At 39.0% G+C, this 16,486-nt stretch overlaps 3 protein-coding genes across 8 annotated transcripts in view; 2 read left to right on the top strand and 1 right to left on the bottom strand.

Annotated features, from left to right (window-relative positions):
* Rpl36a (ribosomal protein L36a) overlaps nucleotides 1-16,486 on the top strand; it is a 23,645-nt gene that overhangs the window by 1,397 nt on the left and 5,762 nt on the right. The window contains exons 4-6 of one of the 3 annotated variants that reach the window (XM_048797351.1): nucleotides 1,238-1,360; nucleotides 6,379-6,387; nucleotides 9,062-9,070. In XM_048797351.1, coding sequence (XP_048653308.1) covers nucleotides 1,238-1,360; nucleotides 6,379-6,387; nucleotides 9,062-9,070 — 141 coding nt within the window. Of the gene's footprint in view, nucleotides 1-1,237; nucleotides 1,361-1,729; nucleotides 1,808-6,378; nucleotides 6,388-8,533; nucleotides 8,588-9,061; nucleotides 9,071-16,486 lie in introns of those variants that run through there. The other 2 variants (XM_048797350.1, XM_015502262.2) reach the window with 2 other exon arrangements.
* On the bottom strand, nucleotides 5,573-16,049 carry Gla (galactosidase alpha). Of its 3 annotated transcripts, none has more exons than XM_048797348.1 (8): nucleotides 15,772-16,003; nucleotides 11,894-12,113; nucleotides 10,647-10,821; nucleotides 9,579-9,756; nucleotides 8,784-8,875; nucleotides 7,315-7,476; nucleotides 6,923-7,120; nucleotides 5,573-6,365 (listed from the first exon to the last, which is right to left on the bottom strand). In XM_048797348.1, exons 1-8 carry the CDS (start codon nucleotides 15,863-15,865, stop codon nucleotides 6,081-6,083), a joined length of 1,404 nt encoding a protein of 467 aa, XP_048653305.1. In that variant the 5' UTR covers nucleotides 15,866-16,003; the 3' UTR covers nucleotides 5,573-6,080. The 3 variants fall into 3 exon arrangements, with proteins under 3 accessions (XP_048653305.1, XP_048653306.1, XP_015357778.1); XM_048797349.1 differs by lacking the exon at nucleotides 11,894-12,113 and adding an exon at nucleotides 15,231-15,527 and having other exon boundaries at nucleotides 15,772-15,912; XM_015502292.2 differs by lacking the exon at nucleotides 11,894-12,113 and having other exon boundaries at nucleotides 15,772-16,049.
* Hnrnph2 (heterogeneous nuclear ribonucleoprotein H2) overlaps nucleotides 16,227-16,486 on the top strand; it is a 6,022-nt gene continuing 5,762 nt past the window's right edge. Inside the window, exon 1 of one of the 2 annotated variants that reach the window (XM_015502290.2) lies at nucleotides 16,227-16,380. The gene's annotated coding sequence lies outside the window, so the exon portion shown is untranslated. The remainder of the gene's footprint in view (nucleotides 16,381-16,486) is intronic. The other variant, XM_015502291.2, reaches the window with a different exon arrangement.

The following is a 16,486-nucleotide window of genomic DNA, read 5'->3' as shown; positions in this document are numbered from 1 at the left end:
AAAAGAAAAAAAAAAAAAAAAAAGTCATTTGGCTTCTCAGTCTGCTACCTCTTTCACGAAGCCTTCAAACTTTACAATAGTCATTTAGGCTTCCATTAGCCTTGTGAATAATATATTATTCTCAGGCTGAGTTTTCTTAATTAGCACAGTGCCTAGAACATAGGATTTGCTCCGGCACTGCATCTCTTAACACATTTCTTTTCATCCAGCCTGGTTCCAGAAAATATTAAAGAGTAACTTGAGTTCAATAAATGGTGTGACTACAAGCTGGTAAAAAGAACACTTGAATGTCTTTTCACTTTTATATAACTTGTTTAGGTTCTGTCTAGGTCTTGATCTTTTGTGAACTGCAGATGAGCAGCAGAGCTCTGACTAAAGGGGAAGGCTAAAAGTTTTATTAGTGGAGAGTGTAGCTTGGTTAGATAACTCAATCAAATGTGCATGAATTTTAGATGTAAACAATCTTAAGAGAATTGATATTACCCTATTTAATAAATTAGAAAAGTTGTGTTATTACATAGTTACAAAACTTGGTTTACTCCTTTTTGATTATATGAAATATATATGAACTATGCAGCATTCTGCTGAGAGGCCAGAAGTTCAAGGTGACATAATGAGAGTCTAATAAGCTCTGTAGGATATTTGATGTGATGGATATTAGTAGAACTTGATGACAGTTGGATAACCTGTCATTTTTGCTATTACTATATTACTTTCTCCTTATAGCTAAAGACAAATGGCAATTATCATTTGCAAAGCTTTAAGTAGTGTTGAACCCAACATATTCATTTTTTTAAAAAGTAATTTTCTTTTTTTCTTTTTTAAGATAAACATGGACTCTTTAAATATTTTTTTTAGTTGTAGAGGGACACAGTATCTTTATTTTGTTTTATTTTTATGTGGTGCCAAGGATCAAACCCAGTGCCACACAAGTACTAGGAAGCTCTCTACCACTGAGCTACAACCCCAGCCCTAATTTTCTTTTTTTTTATTCCTTTTTTAGCACAAGGGATTGAACCAAGGGATGCTTCACCACTGGGCATCCTTAACAAATTTCTATCCCTCCTTTTTTAAAAAATTTGAGACAGGGTCTTGCTAAGTTGCTGAGGCTATTCTGGAACTCGAAATCCTATAGTCTCAGCCTCCCAAGTTGTGATGATTATAGGTGTGTGCCACCATACCTAGCCAGAAAGTGATGTTCTGCAATGATTTATGAATGATCTGGCTTTTTTTCCAGGCTAAAACTACAAAGAAGATTGTGCTGAGGCTTGAGTGTGTTGAGCCTAACTGCAGATCTAAAAGAATGCTGGCTATTAAGAGATGCAAGCATTTTGAACTGGGAGGAGATAAGAAGAGAAAGGTATAATCTTATTTATAGCTCTATTATGTTTATCCATAGCTGACAGTACAGGTTATGTATCCCTTGTCTGAAATGCTTAGGACCAGAATTTTTTTTTAGATTTGGGAATATTTACATAGATTTAACTGGTTGAGCATCCTTAAACCCAGTATTTGAAATCTAACACTTGTTAAGTATCAAACTTAGAAAGTTTCAGATTTCAGTGTAAGATTTTTGGTGTTGGTTTTGCTGTAAGTAGGAAAGGAAGAATGAGGAAACTTGCTTCAACATACATAGCATGATTATCTCTTAGAAAAGATATTATTGATGGAGTGGTGGTTCTTTCCAAAATACAAAACTCAACATTTTTTTTTTTCTGTTTCATTACAGGGCCAAGTGATCCAGTTCTAAGCTTCATCGTTTGTTTTGTTATGAAGATAATAAAATGTTGAGGTTATCTTCGCTTAATTTGGTTGCATTTGGTGTTCTGGGAAATTTGTGATTATGGTTTAGAGTACTACATTTTGACTGATTGGTTGAGCTCATATCAAATGTGTGATTATTTAATTTGGCACTTTGTGTGTTAATGGGATCCCAGTTGCTGTTAAGCAAAAGTTATTGGTTCTCATTTAATCGAAGTAGAAAAAGTTTACCGAGATAAAAATAATCTCATACTTCTGGTACTTATACATTTCATAAGGATTTTGGGGGGTTGGATATATAGCTCAGTTGTACAGTGCTGTTTGCCCAGCACATGTAAGGCTCTTGGTTAATCCCCAGCACTGAAAAAAAAAAAAAACCCTAGGCAAAGTATGTGTTGTATAATGTATATTAGGTCTCCAGACTCCCCAATTAATCATTTTGACATGCCATCTTATTTTTAAACTTTTGGGAGGACTGTATTGTGGATTGCACAAAGGGCTTCTTACGTGCTAAGCAAGTGCTCTGTCACTCAGCCCCAGCCCTTTATTTTGAAATGGGGTGTTTCTGAGTTGCTCAGGTTGGTGTTGAACTTGGGATCATTCTGCTTTGCCTCCGGAGTAGTTGATTACAAGTGTGTGCCACCTCACTTGGTGAAGCTACCCTTTTAACATTTTAAAGTAGACATTTTTATCATGTTGGGATAAGTGTAAAATATTACAAACTTTCCAGTGTATTAATAGCCTTAAGAAACCTTAAGTAGTAGGTCATGGTGGTGCATGCCTATAATCCCAGCCTCTCTGGAGGCTGAGGCAGAAGGATTGCAAATTCATAGCCTCAGCAATTTAGTGAGGCCCCCAAGCAACTTAGCAAGATTCTGCCTAAAACATGGAAAGGGCTGGGGATGTGGCTCATAGCCACATTCTTGGGTTCAATCTCTGGTTGAAACAAAAAAAAGAAACCTTAACCAAGTATATTCTCTCCATTTTAACAAGTACTTCAACATAGTTTGAAGTTACACATTCTTTTACTCCTACGTTTCAGTCTTATTGATTAAAATTAGTTCTTTGTATTTCAGCAGCAGAACTTTACAGTGAAACAAATATGGCAGTTTTATCAGTGGGAAGATCATTTTATAGATAGTATATCTATTCATTGATGAGTGTGTTTAACAACTTTTTAAAATATTTTTTTTTTAGTTGAAGACAGACTCAGTACTTTACATTATTTTTTAATGTGGTGCTGAGGATCCAACCCAGTGCTAGGCAAGTGCCCTACCACCAAGCCACAACCTCAACCCTGTGTTTAACAATGTTATTCCAGCTTTTATCAACTGAATGTTCTCAATTTTTATGAAAATAATTGGTGAAATCACATGACAGGCATAATTATTCCAGCATGCATTTTTGTTTTGGGTGGTCCTTTTGGTACTATTGCATGAATGTTCACAATGGGTGAGTGCTGCCCCCACTAAGTGCGGGCAACTGAACCAAAGTCACTTCGGTGAAATTGGGATGACCCAAAATACCATGCAGACACAGAATACCTTTTTATATGAGCTTCAGGACAGCTTCCCCAGCTCCTGGCCTCAGGCTCCAACAAGGGGGGCAAGAGAAAGTCACAAGAGGCGGATGAGAGAGGGAGCACACATTCTACAGTTGGCTTTTATTGGGGGATGCTGTTTCTTAGAATTTCTATCCAAAAAAGGGGCAAGGGGTAGGATTACAAAGGAATAGGTGAGTGTAACTCAACCCCACCATGTAACGCCTGCTCCTGGAGCCATGCCTCATTATCCAAGCAGCGGTAAAGCCTAAGTTATTGTGTGCAATAATTGTTTAGTATATCTTGCTCAGGACTTAAGGGCCTGTGTTTCCAGAGTGGCTCCCAACATATTCCCCCTTCTTTCTTTGAAAAAGTAGGTGATGAGTTGCTATTGCAAATTTCTGAATTCTTGTTCTGAAGGCATGACATGATTACAATACAAGAGAGGATTAATAGCAAAGAGAATATTATGTTTCCAGGAATAAAACCATTTAACTCTTGAAGTAGGATCCGAAATATCAAATCACTTTTTTGTATATCTTGAATATGATGATGTAACTCCAAAAGATCCAAGCTGTTATTCTGCCAAATACTAATAAATGGTTTTTAACCTCCCAATCCCATTAGGAAACAAGGTATTTGGCAGCAGTAATAAGCATTTATAATCAGCATGACATTTGAGTCTTTCCTTGAACTTTTAGAAAGCTCATTACCAATATTATGACAGTAGCTTCTAAGGCATCTCGCTTAGTTTCAATCCTTTCCTCAATATTTATCTGATTATAAAGAGCTTTGGAAGTGTTCTAAGCCAAATTATTAAGAAAATCTGCATGCTGAATATTTTGAGATGGCCACTGAAGCTGTGACCATGGAAGCAATAAATGAAACTAGCCACTCCAAGTATTACGAGTCCAAGAGCTCACAAAGGATAAATCCGGAATAAGTATCTACATGTACATAACATTGTTGGCTGAATTGAGGAACTGAATTATAGACATTTGCCATAACTGATTTGGTTGTAACCTGCGGGGATTTACCTCAGATGGTAAAGATAGAATGTACAACACATTGTGAGCATTGATGTACAATTTGACACATTGCTCTCTAGTAATATTAAACTTTACACAAACTAGATGCATTTTGATGATGCAAAAAAGTGTGTGCACAGTCATACAAAGACAGTTGCTGACAAACAGCAACCAGTTTATCAATCTTATTAATCTGATGTTAAAGGTCCTGGGAGATTAGTGTGTAGTGTGGGCCATATATGGCCTATAAAAGATGGGATGTTGACACATTTGAACTATCTTCTGCAAGGTATGAAAGAAATTGAATAACTCTTGTGATGGTGTGTACCCAATAGGTGAAGTTTCAATATTTTTGTAACTCCAACTGCATATAAACTATCAGAATAAATATTGACAATTGCAAAATGATTTAAAGAATAAATGAGAGCCTGAAGTTCTGCTCATTGTGCAGAAGTATATGGTGTTTGCATTACCTCTATATGAGCATGGCTATATAAACCTGCTTTACCTGAACTTGACCCATCAGTGAACACTGATAATGCCCCAACTGTTGGTTGAGCATGCACAATTTGTGTAAAAATAAATTTAGTTACTAAAGCAAATTGAATAATTTTATCATGAGGATAATGACTTTCTATCTGACCAGGAAAATTAGCAAAAGCTATTTGCCAAGTATTAGAAGTTTGGAAAAGCCAAACATTCTGTTGAATAAGGGATAATAATATCAGGTTCTGATCCAACCAGCTGTAAAACTTGCGTTCTGCCTTTAATAACCAACTGAGCAACATAAACATGAAATGGAGTCAATGACTTGAGAGGAATGAGCTAAGTGGGGCCATTCAATAACTCCCAATGATCACCCTCTCTCTCCTGTAGAATGAGCAGTGGGAAATATTAAAAAAGATGTAGGCTCCTGTGGGTTAAGCCCAAGTTATTGAGGGGTTTAATAATTGTTCAAGATCTCTTGTTCAGGACTTACGGGCACGTATTTCCAGAGTGCTCCTGACAGGTGAGGTTCATACTTCTGTTTTTGCTCATGTTGGAGAACAGTTGTAATAAAAGGGAGGTGGAAAAGGAGCAGCCTTGGCTACAGGTATCTCAGGCAAACCAGTTGTGAATTAAGAGTGACCAGATGTTAACCTTGCAATTATCCATGTCTGGATATCCCAGGTTTGAAGATCACTGCCTCCTCATGGGGCCTTGAGATTAACAGTTCAGTTTAAGGGCACCATAAATCTAGTTATTCTTGGTGAAAGTAAGCCACCTTTATTTGTTAGATGTAGATTACAGATAACACTGGGAATTTATCACAGTTCACCTGGCAATCATCTTGTCTTACTGAGACGGCAGATTTTATTTTCCATTTGCACTGAAATTATAAGTAGAACCATCCAAGTACCTTGTTTGGCAGTAGTGATTAACAGCTGGGGTTTAAGTCCAGGTTCTGTAGTACAATGAATAACTGCCTACTTCAGGACGGAGGGTTAAAATAAATCAGCACCTTGAAAGCATTTATTAGAATCTGGCACAGAAGTATCCAATGAATTATGGCTGTTATTTCTTAGTGCATTAGTTTTAAGCCCTTCTCCAAACAATTCTCTTTTTAGAATAACTTTTGAAGTAGCTCTTTTAAACTTCCAACTTTGAGAAATTTTATTCAAGGAAACAGAGCTTTTTAAAGTGGAAATGGAGGAAAAAAAATAGAAAAGTGGGCTTGTCACTTTGGAGAAAGTATACAACTTAAAGTACATTTAAGCTTTTTGATGCAGTCTTCTTTTTGCTTCTAGCCGAAACAAAACTGTGCCTGTGGGATTTATACGAGTTTTTAAGCTTGAAGTCCATTCATGGAACCCAAGCTCCATTTTCACAGGGAGGAGCTGTGTGATAAAGCAACCAGGATTACAGGCCACTCCTTTACCCAGGGAAGCAATTGAGATGATGTAAGAACGAGGTCCACCAATTTCCTGTAGGTTTGTCATAGCTACAGCCCAGGCTAAGTTTGAGAGCGGTCGTTCCCATACCTCAATGTTGTTTTCCTAAAAAGAAAAGAAGATAGGAGTGATTGCTTGATAACTAGCAATGAGCTACTTTTTTACTTTGGCATTCAGTCATACTCTCAAGCACATGCTGATTGCAGTGTTGCATGCCTGGTAATCCCAGCTACTTGGGAGGCTGAGGCAGGTGGATCACAATTTCTAGGCCAGTTAAGGCAATTTAGCAAGAACCAGTCTCAAAGGTCTTAGGATGTAACTTAGTGGTGGAGTACCCCTCTGGATTCCAACCCCAGTACTGAGTGGGGGGAGCGCATGTAGGAAAAAAAAATCCTTTAGTATTTTTTTAAACAGGATTACTTTGGAAAGTAATGATTCTAGCAAAAAGCCTTATTATGGATTATGGCATAAAGATTAAGGAAAAACTAGTGTTCTCAAGAAAGATCAGTCATGTCCTCATGTAACAGATTTTGGCCCACAACGAATGATCCTTGGGAATAAAAAAGACCACCTTAAAACACATACCTTAAATTTCAGCTGGTCTATAACCACAGAAAGAAGGAGAATAAGTTCCTGAACTATTTTCTCCCACAGAACATTACCTTTCTAAGGCGGTACCCCTGCTTGCCCAAGGGGTCTTGGTTGATGGCAATCACATCTTTATCCTGAAGTAGAGTTTTGGCTTGAGGGCTTATGTGTCGGAGGTCATTAGACATGAGTAAAGGAGCTGCCATTATAGCCCAGAGGGCCATCTGAGTTACTTGCTGATCCCAGCTGAGGCCAAAGTTGCCAATCACTAACTGGGACAAAAATAAGAGAAGGCCAAACATTTATAGAATTACCTTGATTAACCACAGAGTAAAGCTACTTTCTACAGCATCCTACTCTAAATATAGCTAACCTCCTCCCAGGAACTTTACCTCCATTTTCCTTGGATGTCAAACAGGAAACAGGCCTACTATTGGTCTTGAACAAGGAAGACTCAAGTCCTTACCATATCTGGGTCATTCCAACCCCCTGGTCCAGCAAAATTAACAATTTTCTCTTGGTTAGAAGATGTCCAGTCCAAGATACTCTTCACACTTTCCCAAGAATCATAAACATCAGCAAAATTTCTCCAGTGATTGCAGTACTGTCGGATTTTTGTGTAATTAGGCTGTGAAAACAGGTAAAATGGTTCTGTTCAGTTTCCTTGTGCGATGGAAACAGCCCAATTTAAATGAGGCACTTGTAACCTTTAGTTTATAGATTGAAGGTCTCCATGAAGAAGTCTCAAGATTATAAGAAGTATGCTTCAGAAGTAGGCAATACTTCTTTAATAAGGGATTAAAATTACTTGAATACTGTTTATGCTGGAAATTTACCAAATGCTATCTAGGTATTGGCATTATGGAAGAGTATTTACTTCCAAACTTTTGTAAAATTAACATTATTTTTATAATCAGAATTAACTAATATGCTCTTACCAAGTAAAAATAAACTGCAAACTACATAGTGCTGCATCAAACATAAAATTTGAGTCCTAAGCATATAATTTGTTAATGGAATTAATTAAAGTCTGTAGACAGGTGGAAGATCTGAGGTGCAAGATGAAGAAAAGGTGAGACTATTTTGGGGGGCTTTCAAGAAAATAATAGGAATTTATTCCATAACTATTCAATACTTACCATATGCTATCAATAACAGTGATAAAGTAGGACAAGTTCCCTGCCCTCATGGAATTTACATTCTAGTGGGAGACATACAATAAGTTAATAGTGCTAAGCTTTTACAAATAAACAGGTTAATGTGATAATGGAAAGAGGGCTATTTTAAAGTAATTAGAGAAGACTTGTCTTCAGTATGTGGCATCTGGTCTGAGACTTGAATGTTAAGGAGTTTATGCTTTAAAAATCTTGGGGGAAGATGTCTTCTAGAATAAAACAACAAGCAAGTGTAAAAATATTAGTAGTGTTTGAGGGGCAGAAAGAAAAACAGTAAAAAAATAAAGAGCTATCATTCCTTGGAGGTTGGAGAGGCAGCTAAGGGCCAGATCAATGGAAATTGATTTTATTCCAAGTGCAATGGGAAGCCAGGTAAGGATTTTAAGTAGGGAACTGATAAAGATGCCATTTTAACAAGATAATGTTGGAAAATTGATGGAGGTGGGAAGAGGGCTGGAAGTGGATCAGGCTGTCAGAGAAGTCTGAGTGAAAAATGAGAGTGCCTTGGAAGGCCAGAGTGGAAGCAGAGGAGGGAAAGAGGTGGGCTGACTGAAGACGTATTTTGGAGAAAGAACTGGCAGGAGTGTTGATGAACAGGACATGAATGGTGACATAAAGGGAAGAATCAAAGACAACTTCGTAGGTGGTGGTACATTAGACCCCACAGTAGTGGGGATGGTGAAAGTGGATGGGCTTTGAGGGAAACTTGTCTCCTTCATTCTCAAGTTCTGAAAAGTGGATTCTGGGCTCACTAGCTCACCTTATGAAAGGGCCACATATAAAGAGGCCACTCACAGGAGTATACAATGCTTCTGCCAGTTCTGTTCAGGGCCAAGGACATGTACTTATAACCTGTATGAGAAAACAATGGGTAAAATAAGGGAAAGGGAATTTCCAGCTGGGGCTTTATATTTTAAGAGGCTTTCTGGGGGCAGGGTTCATGTTTATATTTTAAACCAGCAGCAGGAACAGGTAGTTGCTCTGTGCTAAAATTGTGCATAGTATCTCCCAGACTGCTGTTCTGAGAATGTAGTGCAGAGATGGTGTGTATATTTAGGAAAGGCAAGAATGATGTTTCTTTCTCTATGTGACATCCTGGATTCTTTTCTAAATGATGTTATGAAGAGAAGAGTTACAATTACTAATTATAATGAACTGTTAGAACCCTTTTGAGTTAAAAGTGCACAATATTAACTACAATTAGGCATGCATGGACCCACAAACATAAATTAATGAACAAACTGAAAGAGAAGAGGTGGGAGTTGAGAATAATTATGCTGTAACTGTATATTTAAAATCTGGGGGAGGGGCTTGTGGCTCAGTGGTAAAGCGCTTGTCTGGCACGTGAGGGGCTCTGGGTTCGATCCTCAGCACCACATATAAATCAATAAACTAAAGGTATTGTGTCCAACTACAACTAAAAATAATAAATATTAAATAAACAAATAAATAAATAAATAAATAAAATCTGAAGATTAGTTCTTTGAATGCTCAGCTACCTTGGCCTCAAAGTTCTTCCCTTTGCTCATGGCTAAATCCCTTGAATAAAACATACCATCTGCCAAATGCTTTATACTGTCACAGTGACAACCATCAAATTTTAGCAGATCTACTCCCCACTCAGCAAAGGTCTGAGCATCAATGTCATAGTGTCCAAAACTCCCAGGGTAGCCTGCACAAGTTTTATTTCCAACATCCGCATAAATCCCTAGCTTCAGTCCTTTGCTGTGGACCTGAAATGAGAAGAAAGAGTCACCACAATAGTAGGGCAATCAAGTAGTAGAAAAAAAAATTACCACTTTAGACTGAGGGAACAGACAAGTGTGCTTCACCAGATATTGGAGAGTTTTTTTCCCCCACTACTGCCCCCCCAATTTTCCAGATGAATCTGTTGCAAGGCAAAGAACAAATCCCCCAATTCTTCTGAGACAAGTTCAAATCATACATGTGATTTACAGAACAGAACTGAGGAGAAAGCTGTCAGCCACTATAATATTCCTGTTGGAATCCTAAAATGTACCTTTCCAAGGACAAGCCTCAACTGTGTTCTAATGTCCCAGTTTTAGCAAGAATCCTGCAAAGTCATCCCCTCACCCTTGACATCTTTTAGTAGTTTTCCATCTACTGACCCTCTCAATCCTCAATTTGCTTATTGGTATGAATCTTCACTTATCTTTGTTGCTTTTGGATTTTAACTTGGCTCGTTCCCCTTCTGCAATATTACTAAATAAAATCTGTCATCTTTAGCTAGTGTTGGGCTGTATTTCTCTTTAATAATGTCCAGAAATTTTGTGTCTTCTAAAATTCTGGTTTGTAATACAATTATAATAGCAGCCTAAAGCTTATATGGAAATATATGCATACATATGACAAGAACCAAGTTCCTTTTTCCTCCTAGAGATTTCAGTGTTTTCAGTAAAAGAAGAACTTCTCCAAGATGGGCCTCATGAGCTATTGCAAAATATGTATCTGCTGATGGGATGAAAATTCCACCTGATAAGTCTTACAATTCAGATAACAGCAGCCATTCAACTTCCAAAGTGGCATGAGGACTGTTTCTCAACAAGCTTCTATGACTAAGTGCTTACAGACCCCAAATGAAAAAAAACACTTATAAACTCACATAATTAGCTAGTCTGCGGATCCCTCCAGGAAAGCGCTGAGGGTCTGCCTGAAGTTGGCCTAATGAATTTCTTTGGGGAGCCATCCAACAGTCATCAATGCAGACATACTCATAACCTGCATCCTTCCAGCCATCTGAGACCATGAGCTCTGCCATCTGCATAAAGAGCTGCTCACTGAAAGAGGAATTCCAATAATCATTACAATTCATTAGATGAAATTTGGGAACTCACAAAATTTTTTAAGTCTAGTAAGTGTGGATGTAATTACAACTAATACAAGGTAAAATGAACCGTCCTTTCAAAAGCTCTTCCACCCTAAAAACTCAAAACAAGGAGCTAGGGTAGTAGCACAGTAGAGCCTGTACCTAGCATGGGCAAGGCTCTGGGTTCCATATCCAACATCACAGAAAAACAAAAATAAATCAACAACAAAAAACCTCGAAAAAGTTAAAATGGGAATGTGAGAGCTGCTGCTGCTGCCACCACAGAAACTTGGGTCCTAGAAGGCAGCAACTAGACCCAATGGCCTTTTTGTCCAGGTATTTTGTGGCTGGAGAGCAGCTAATAGACAACATTCTGCAAGTTGGGCTTGTAAAGATATTTGAAAAAGGAAAAAGAAGGACTTGTGACTTAAAACCACACAGCCCTCCTTTGTCTGACAGACCATGAGAGTTCTCTAAAATATTGAGTTTGAAAGCATCCCCTGCTCCTTCACTTCCAAATTTTTTTCTCCATCCAGATATCTTTTCCAGCCATAGTGATGGGAATGCTTGAAGTAGACTGAAATGAACAATGCTATAGCGAAAATACTCTCTCCCTATATTTTTCTCCTGATTACAATTGCATATTTTCTAACCTCTTCCCATGTTAGTCTAGTTGAAATTGTGGTAGTGAACACTGTGCCAAATGAATGGGGATAGATTTTGGAAGCTTCTGTTTTTTTTTTTTTTTTTTTTAAATGTAGTCTTTTGCCCTTTAGTCAGTACCTTTTATCATTCTTCTCTATGGAGTCCAGTGGGGGTCTGGATATTGGCCCCAAGGGAGAATTAAGATTTGCTTTAATCCTGGCTGGTTGGCTTGAATTCTAATGCAATCTGCAAGTGCGATTTTCTGCAGGCCCCAGTGTTGCCTTTTCTATGCTCAGCACCCTTCCCTTCTTTTCAGAGGTGGTTAGCTTTTGAGGCTATCCATCCTTTTTTCCATTCCTCCCTTTTAAACATCCAATTAGCATTCTTTAAAGTTATACCTTTTTGTTTGTTTGTTTCCTGCAGGTTTGAAAGGGATTGAAGCACATCTATGGTTTCTCAGTATATAACAAACTAGAACGCACACTTTTATGGCTTGGCTGGCAATGTTGAATTTTTTTTTCCTTTCCTCTGGGCTTGACTCTCCTTGCAAGTAATGAGGAATAACTGGGAGCACATAGGGAGGGTTTCTTGGCTGATTACATTTAAGCCAGGAGTTCACTGTGAAAATAAGCCAAGGGTGGTAAATAAAAGATGCAATCTTCTCTAGGAGACACACAGCATGCACTTTGCCTGCTTTCCTCAGTGGAAGAGGCCTGGGTGAGTAGTTGTAAAAGAAAATAGTAACTTTATGAATAGTTCCCAAAGGGAAAGGAGGCCACTAAATGAAATTGGCAATGATTGATGTGAAGTGGTATAATGCTTCTAGTATAGTCTGAATAGTTGACCACAACTTTGGAAATACTTACTTACATGCTATACAAGTACTGTACAAATTGTGGAAAATATTATTTCCCCCAAGTTCTGCCAATTTCCTTAACTTTCAAGTTGTATTTCTTGTGCCCATCAGCTTAAAGATGGACGTGCATGCCTATAATCCCAGCAGCTTGAGAGTCTGAGGCAGGAGGATGGCAAATTCAAAGCCAGCTTCAGCAAAAGTGATGTACTAAGCAACTCAGTGAGACCCTGTCTCTAAATAAAATACAAAATAGGGCTGGGGATGTGGCTCATGGGTTGAGTGCTCCTGAATTCAATCCCTGGTACCCTCTCTCCCCAATAAAGGAAATTTAAGAGAAAGTTCAGAAGGAGATCCAGTCATCTGATACAATGGAACTTTTATTTTCCCCTTAAAGTATGGTGAAATGCACTACCCACTTATTGTAAAACCCCAAGTTCAGTCAGGTGGGATGGCACATGCCTGTAATCCCAACAACTCAGGAGGCTGACAGGAGGATCACAAGTGTGAGGCCTGCCTCAGCAACTTAACAAGGTCCTAAGCAATATAGTGAGAAGCTGTCTCAAAATTTTAAAAAAAGGGTGTGGATATAGCTCAGTGGTTAAATGCCCCCAGGTTAAATCCCTAGTACCAAAAAACAAAAAAAACAAACAAAAAATAAACAACCCCCCCCCCAAAAAAAAACACAAGCTCACCTTCTCCTTTGTGTAATGTTGGTTCTATCTGAGTCTGTGCTCCTGATTTATAAATCTATTCTACACCCAAATAAAACTGTCTTTGCTTTTATCTTAACCATGTTTAAGATTTCTTGGTTTCCAGACCCCAAAGCCAGAAATCATAAAGAAATGATGTGCCTGATTATATAAATATAAAAACCAACACCTAACAGGAATACCTGAATTCCCAACATATGCTTGATCAGAACAACAAAAACCCCACTGAATAAGGGACTGACACAAAGGATCAATCCATGAAAGAAATAGCTATGCAAAGAGTCAATTTAACATATAAAAAATATTTGGCTTTTGTTAGTAATCAAAGAAATATAAATAATAGAGGCTGAGGGGTATAGCTTTGTGGTAGAGCATTTGCCTAGCCAAGCATGTGTGAAGCCCCTGGATTCAATACCCAGCATCTTTAACAAAAAAAAAAAAAAGAGAGAGAGAGAGAGAGAAAGAAGTGCAAATAAAAACACCTACCAGATTGGAAAGTTTCAAAAGAATAAAAAAAAAAAATAGTGTTGGCCAGGGTGGAGGGAAACAGGCATTCTTACACACTGTTGTTGGGGATGTGCATTTTTATAAAATATTTGGGAAGGACAGTGTGACAATTATCAGAATTAGCATAACTTTGTGTTGCAGAGACCAGTGAAGCTGAGGGGACTACTGGAATCTACAGCACTAATTTCTTCCTTTTTTTGGTATTTTATTTAGAGACAGGATCTCACTGAGTTGCTTAGTGCCTTGCTTTTGCTGAGGCTGGCTTTGAACTTGTGATCCTCCTGCCTTAGCCTCCCAAGCCACCGGGATTACAGGTGTGTGCCACTGTGTCTGGCTCTGCAGCAATCATTTCTTACACCCCTGCAAGAAGAATTTCCAGCCAGTTGCTCAGAGGAATAAGTAGGAGTTTAATTATTGGAGAGTGGGTGAGATAAGGATGCACAGTTCATGGTCATCTCTTAAAGAGTCTTAAGTTTTTTGTTTTTTTTTTAATATTTGGATTTCTTTGTTATTATCCCAGTTTTTGCACACCTCTAGAATGCTAGAATGGTTTTTACTCTTTGAATAGCCTTCAGCAAACTCCTTGCATAACCCCCTAAGAGACTTATTACCCTTCCTATAGGCCTTGTGGTTCCCACAAGGGGAGGGTCATGAAGACCCAAGGTTTTGAAACAATAGTTCCCTTAAGGGGTTATAATGAACTACTACTGGGGAAGGTTTGACATACCAGTCCCCATTTCCCCCATACTTGTCTTTATAGATAAGGTTTCCTGTTATCCCCAGTTCTGTGACTCAAGGACTCTTTTTTTGATGTTATCTGTCTGACATTCTCCCTGGAAGTTACTGCTCTTTATTGCCAATCCTTTCCATATTCCCCTGTTCATGGTTAAACAATCTACTAACATTTGGACCCAATAATTAGTGTTCTAAAGAAAAAAAATTAGGTAAGAATCAGATGATGTGCAACATTTGAAGAACTGAGTTGCTATGAACAGGAACTTTTTTATTTTAAAGAAGGACTTAAGGGGCTGGGGATGTGGCTCAAGCGGTAGTGCGCTCGCCTGGCATGCGCGCCGCCCGGGTTCAATCCTCAGCACCACATACAAACAAAGATATTATGTCCACCGAAAACTAAAAAATAAATATTAAAATTCTCTCTCTCTCTCTCTCTCTTTAAAAAAAAAAAGAAGGACTTAAACTTAAAGGGCCAGTTACTTGTGATGTCTTACCAATATCCTGACTTTATTTGTAAATATGTTTACAGGAATAACTTATGGATGTAGAAATTACTGCCTTTAGAGGAGCATCTGCATTATGGGTAACAATATCAGTGATTTTCAACTAACCTTTTCTAGACCACAAATCCCTTTGAGAATATTAAGAAATGTAAAGACTCCCTTTCCAGAAAAATACACATACTCATATTTGCAGACTTAATATCCATTTTCCATGGATGCCATTTGCTCAATTGAGGGGTCAGGCAGTGTGTTATATACTTTAAATGGGTTTATTTCACTGAAAGCTCACTTATGTGAGACAGGAACTTAACTGATAGCTCTGAGTCAACTCCTTGAGGTAAGAAATGTTATTCCAATTTACAAGGACAAGGACGATGAAGGTCAGATGGGTTAAATACTTGTCTAACCCAGCCTCAATTCTCACCTTTGATGTACAAAGTTCCACCAGGTCAACTTTCCAGTCTGATGTCACACTCAAGTGCGATGGCTGATGTAGATTTCAGAGACCCCATGGTCTTTTTAACTCTCCAGTTACAGCCAAGGAACCCGTACCCCCCAAAGGAGAAGAAATGGCAAGAATCTTAGTTTCCCAGTCTTCCAACCCACTCCAGTTGTGCTTAGAGCTAGCTGAAGGCTAGCGCCAGGCAGACAGAGAAGAACATCACCAGAAGGGTCTGAATATAACCATACGGTAAATGAAGAAAGTCCCCAGCTGGGTTACCTGACAGGGAGAAAATGAGAGGGAGTGAAGCAGGTGCTGCTGGTTTGGGCTTCTAAACAAGGAAGGGTCACAGAGAAAGTTTAGGGCAGTTTGCTCGGGATTAAAAAAAAAAAAAAGCAAGCAATAGTAGGGGGGCTCTCCCTCTGGTTCAAATGTTCACATTGAGTCCCTCCATTTTCCCCAAACACATCCAGACCAACGTACAGAAAAGTGAAGGGAACGGGGCACCCAATAATGTTGATACCTGATGCATGAATCCGGCTCTTCCTGGCAGTCAACATTGCACATGAAACGCTCCCAATGCAGCCAGCCCATAGTAGGTGTTCTCGCCAAGCCATTGTCCAGTGCCATGGCCCCAAAGTCGCCCCAGAGTACTAGGGTCCGGAAGTGAAGCGCAAGCACATAGCCCAGCCACGGATCCCAGCTCTTCAGCTTCATTGTCACCGTGATTATGCGATACAGATTTCTGGGGTAACCTGGGCTTTTAAGTTTAACCTGAGGGGCGGACCAATCACTGATGGGTTGTTAAATAATGACGTTATTGTTTCTCAGGCAACTAGACGGTTATTTCCAGTGGCCGACCAATAATCAATCACGTAAGACGCACAGCTAACCAATCACACTCTTTATTTCTTGATATTGGCCCGCCCTATTTCTATACCAGAAGGAAGTGCGGCACCTTAGTGATCCCGAGTTTAGCCCGAGAGTTGCTCACGTGACCGAGATCTCACATGACGTAGGCGTTCACGTGACCAAACGCTTACGTGAGCAGAAGTAGTTCTGGTCGTCGTCTACCGTCTCGCTATAGCCGTTTGAGGGAAGAAGGAAGGAAAATTACCCGGTATCGTTAGAGGTTGGTGTGTGGGTGGGAACTGGGGATTCGGGGATGGTGATGTTGAAGACCAAAGCGAGGTCCGGGAGCCGCCTCCGCCTTTTTCGATCTCTGTTTTCCCCTCCCC

This window comes from Marmota marmota, unplaced genomic scaffold (genome assembly GCF_001458135.2).
Source record: "Marmota marmota marmota unplaced genomic scaffold, marMar, whole genome shotgun sequence".
Classification (NCBI taxonomy): Eukaryota; Metazoa; Chordata; class Mammalia; order Rodentia; family Sciuridae; genus Marmota; species Marmota marmota.
This window is presented reverse-complemented; position numbering and strand designations above follow the sequence as displayed.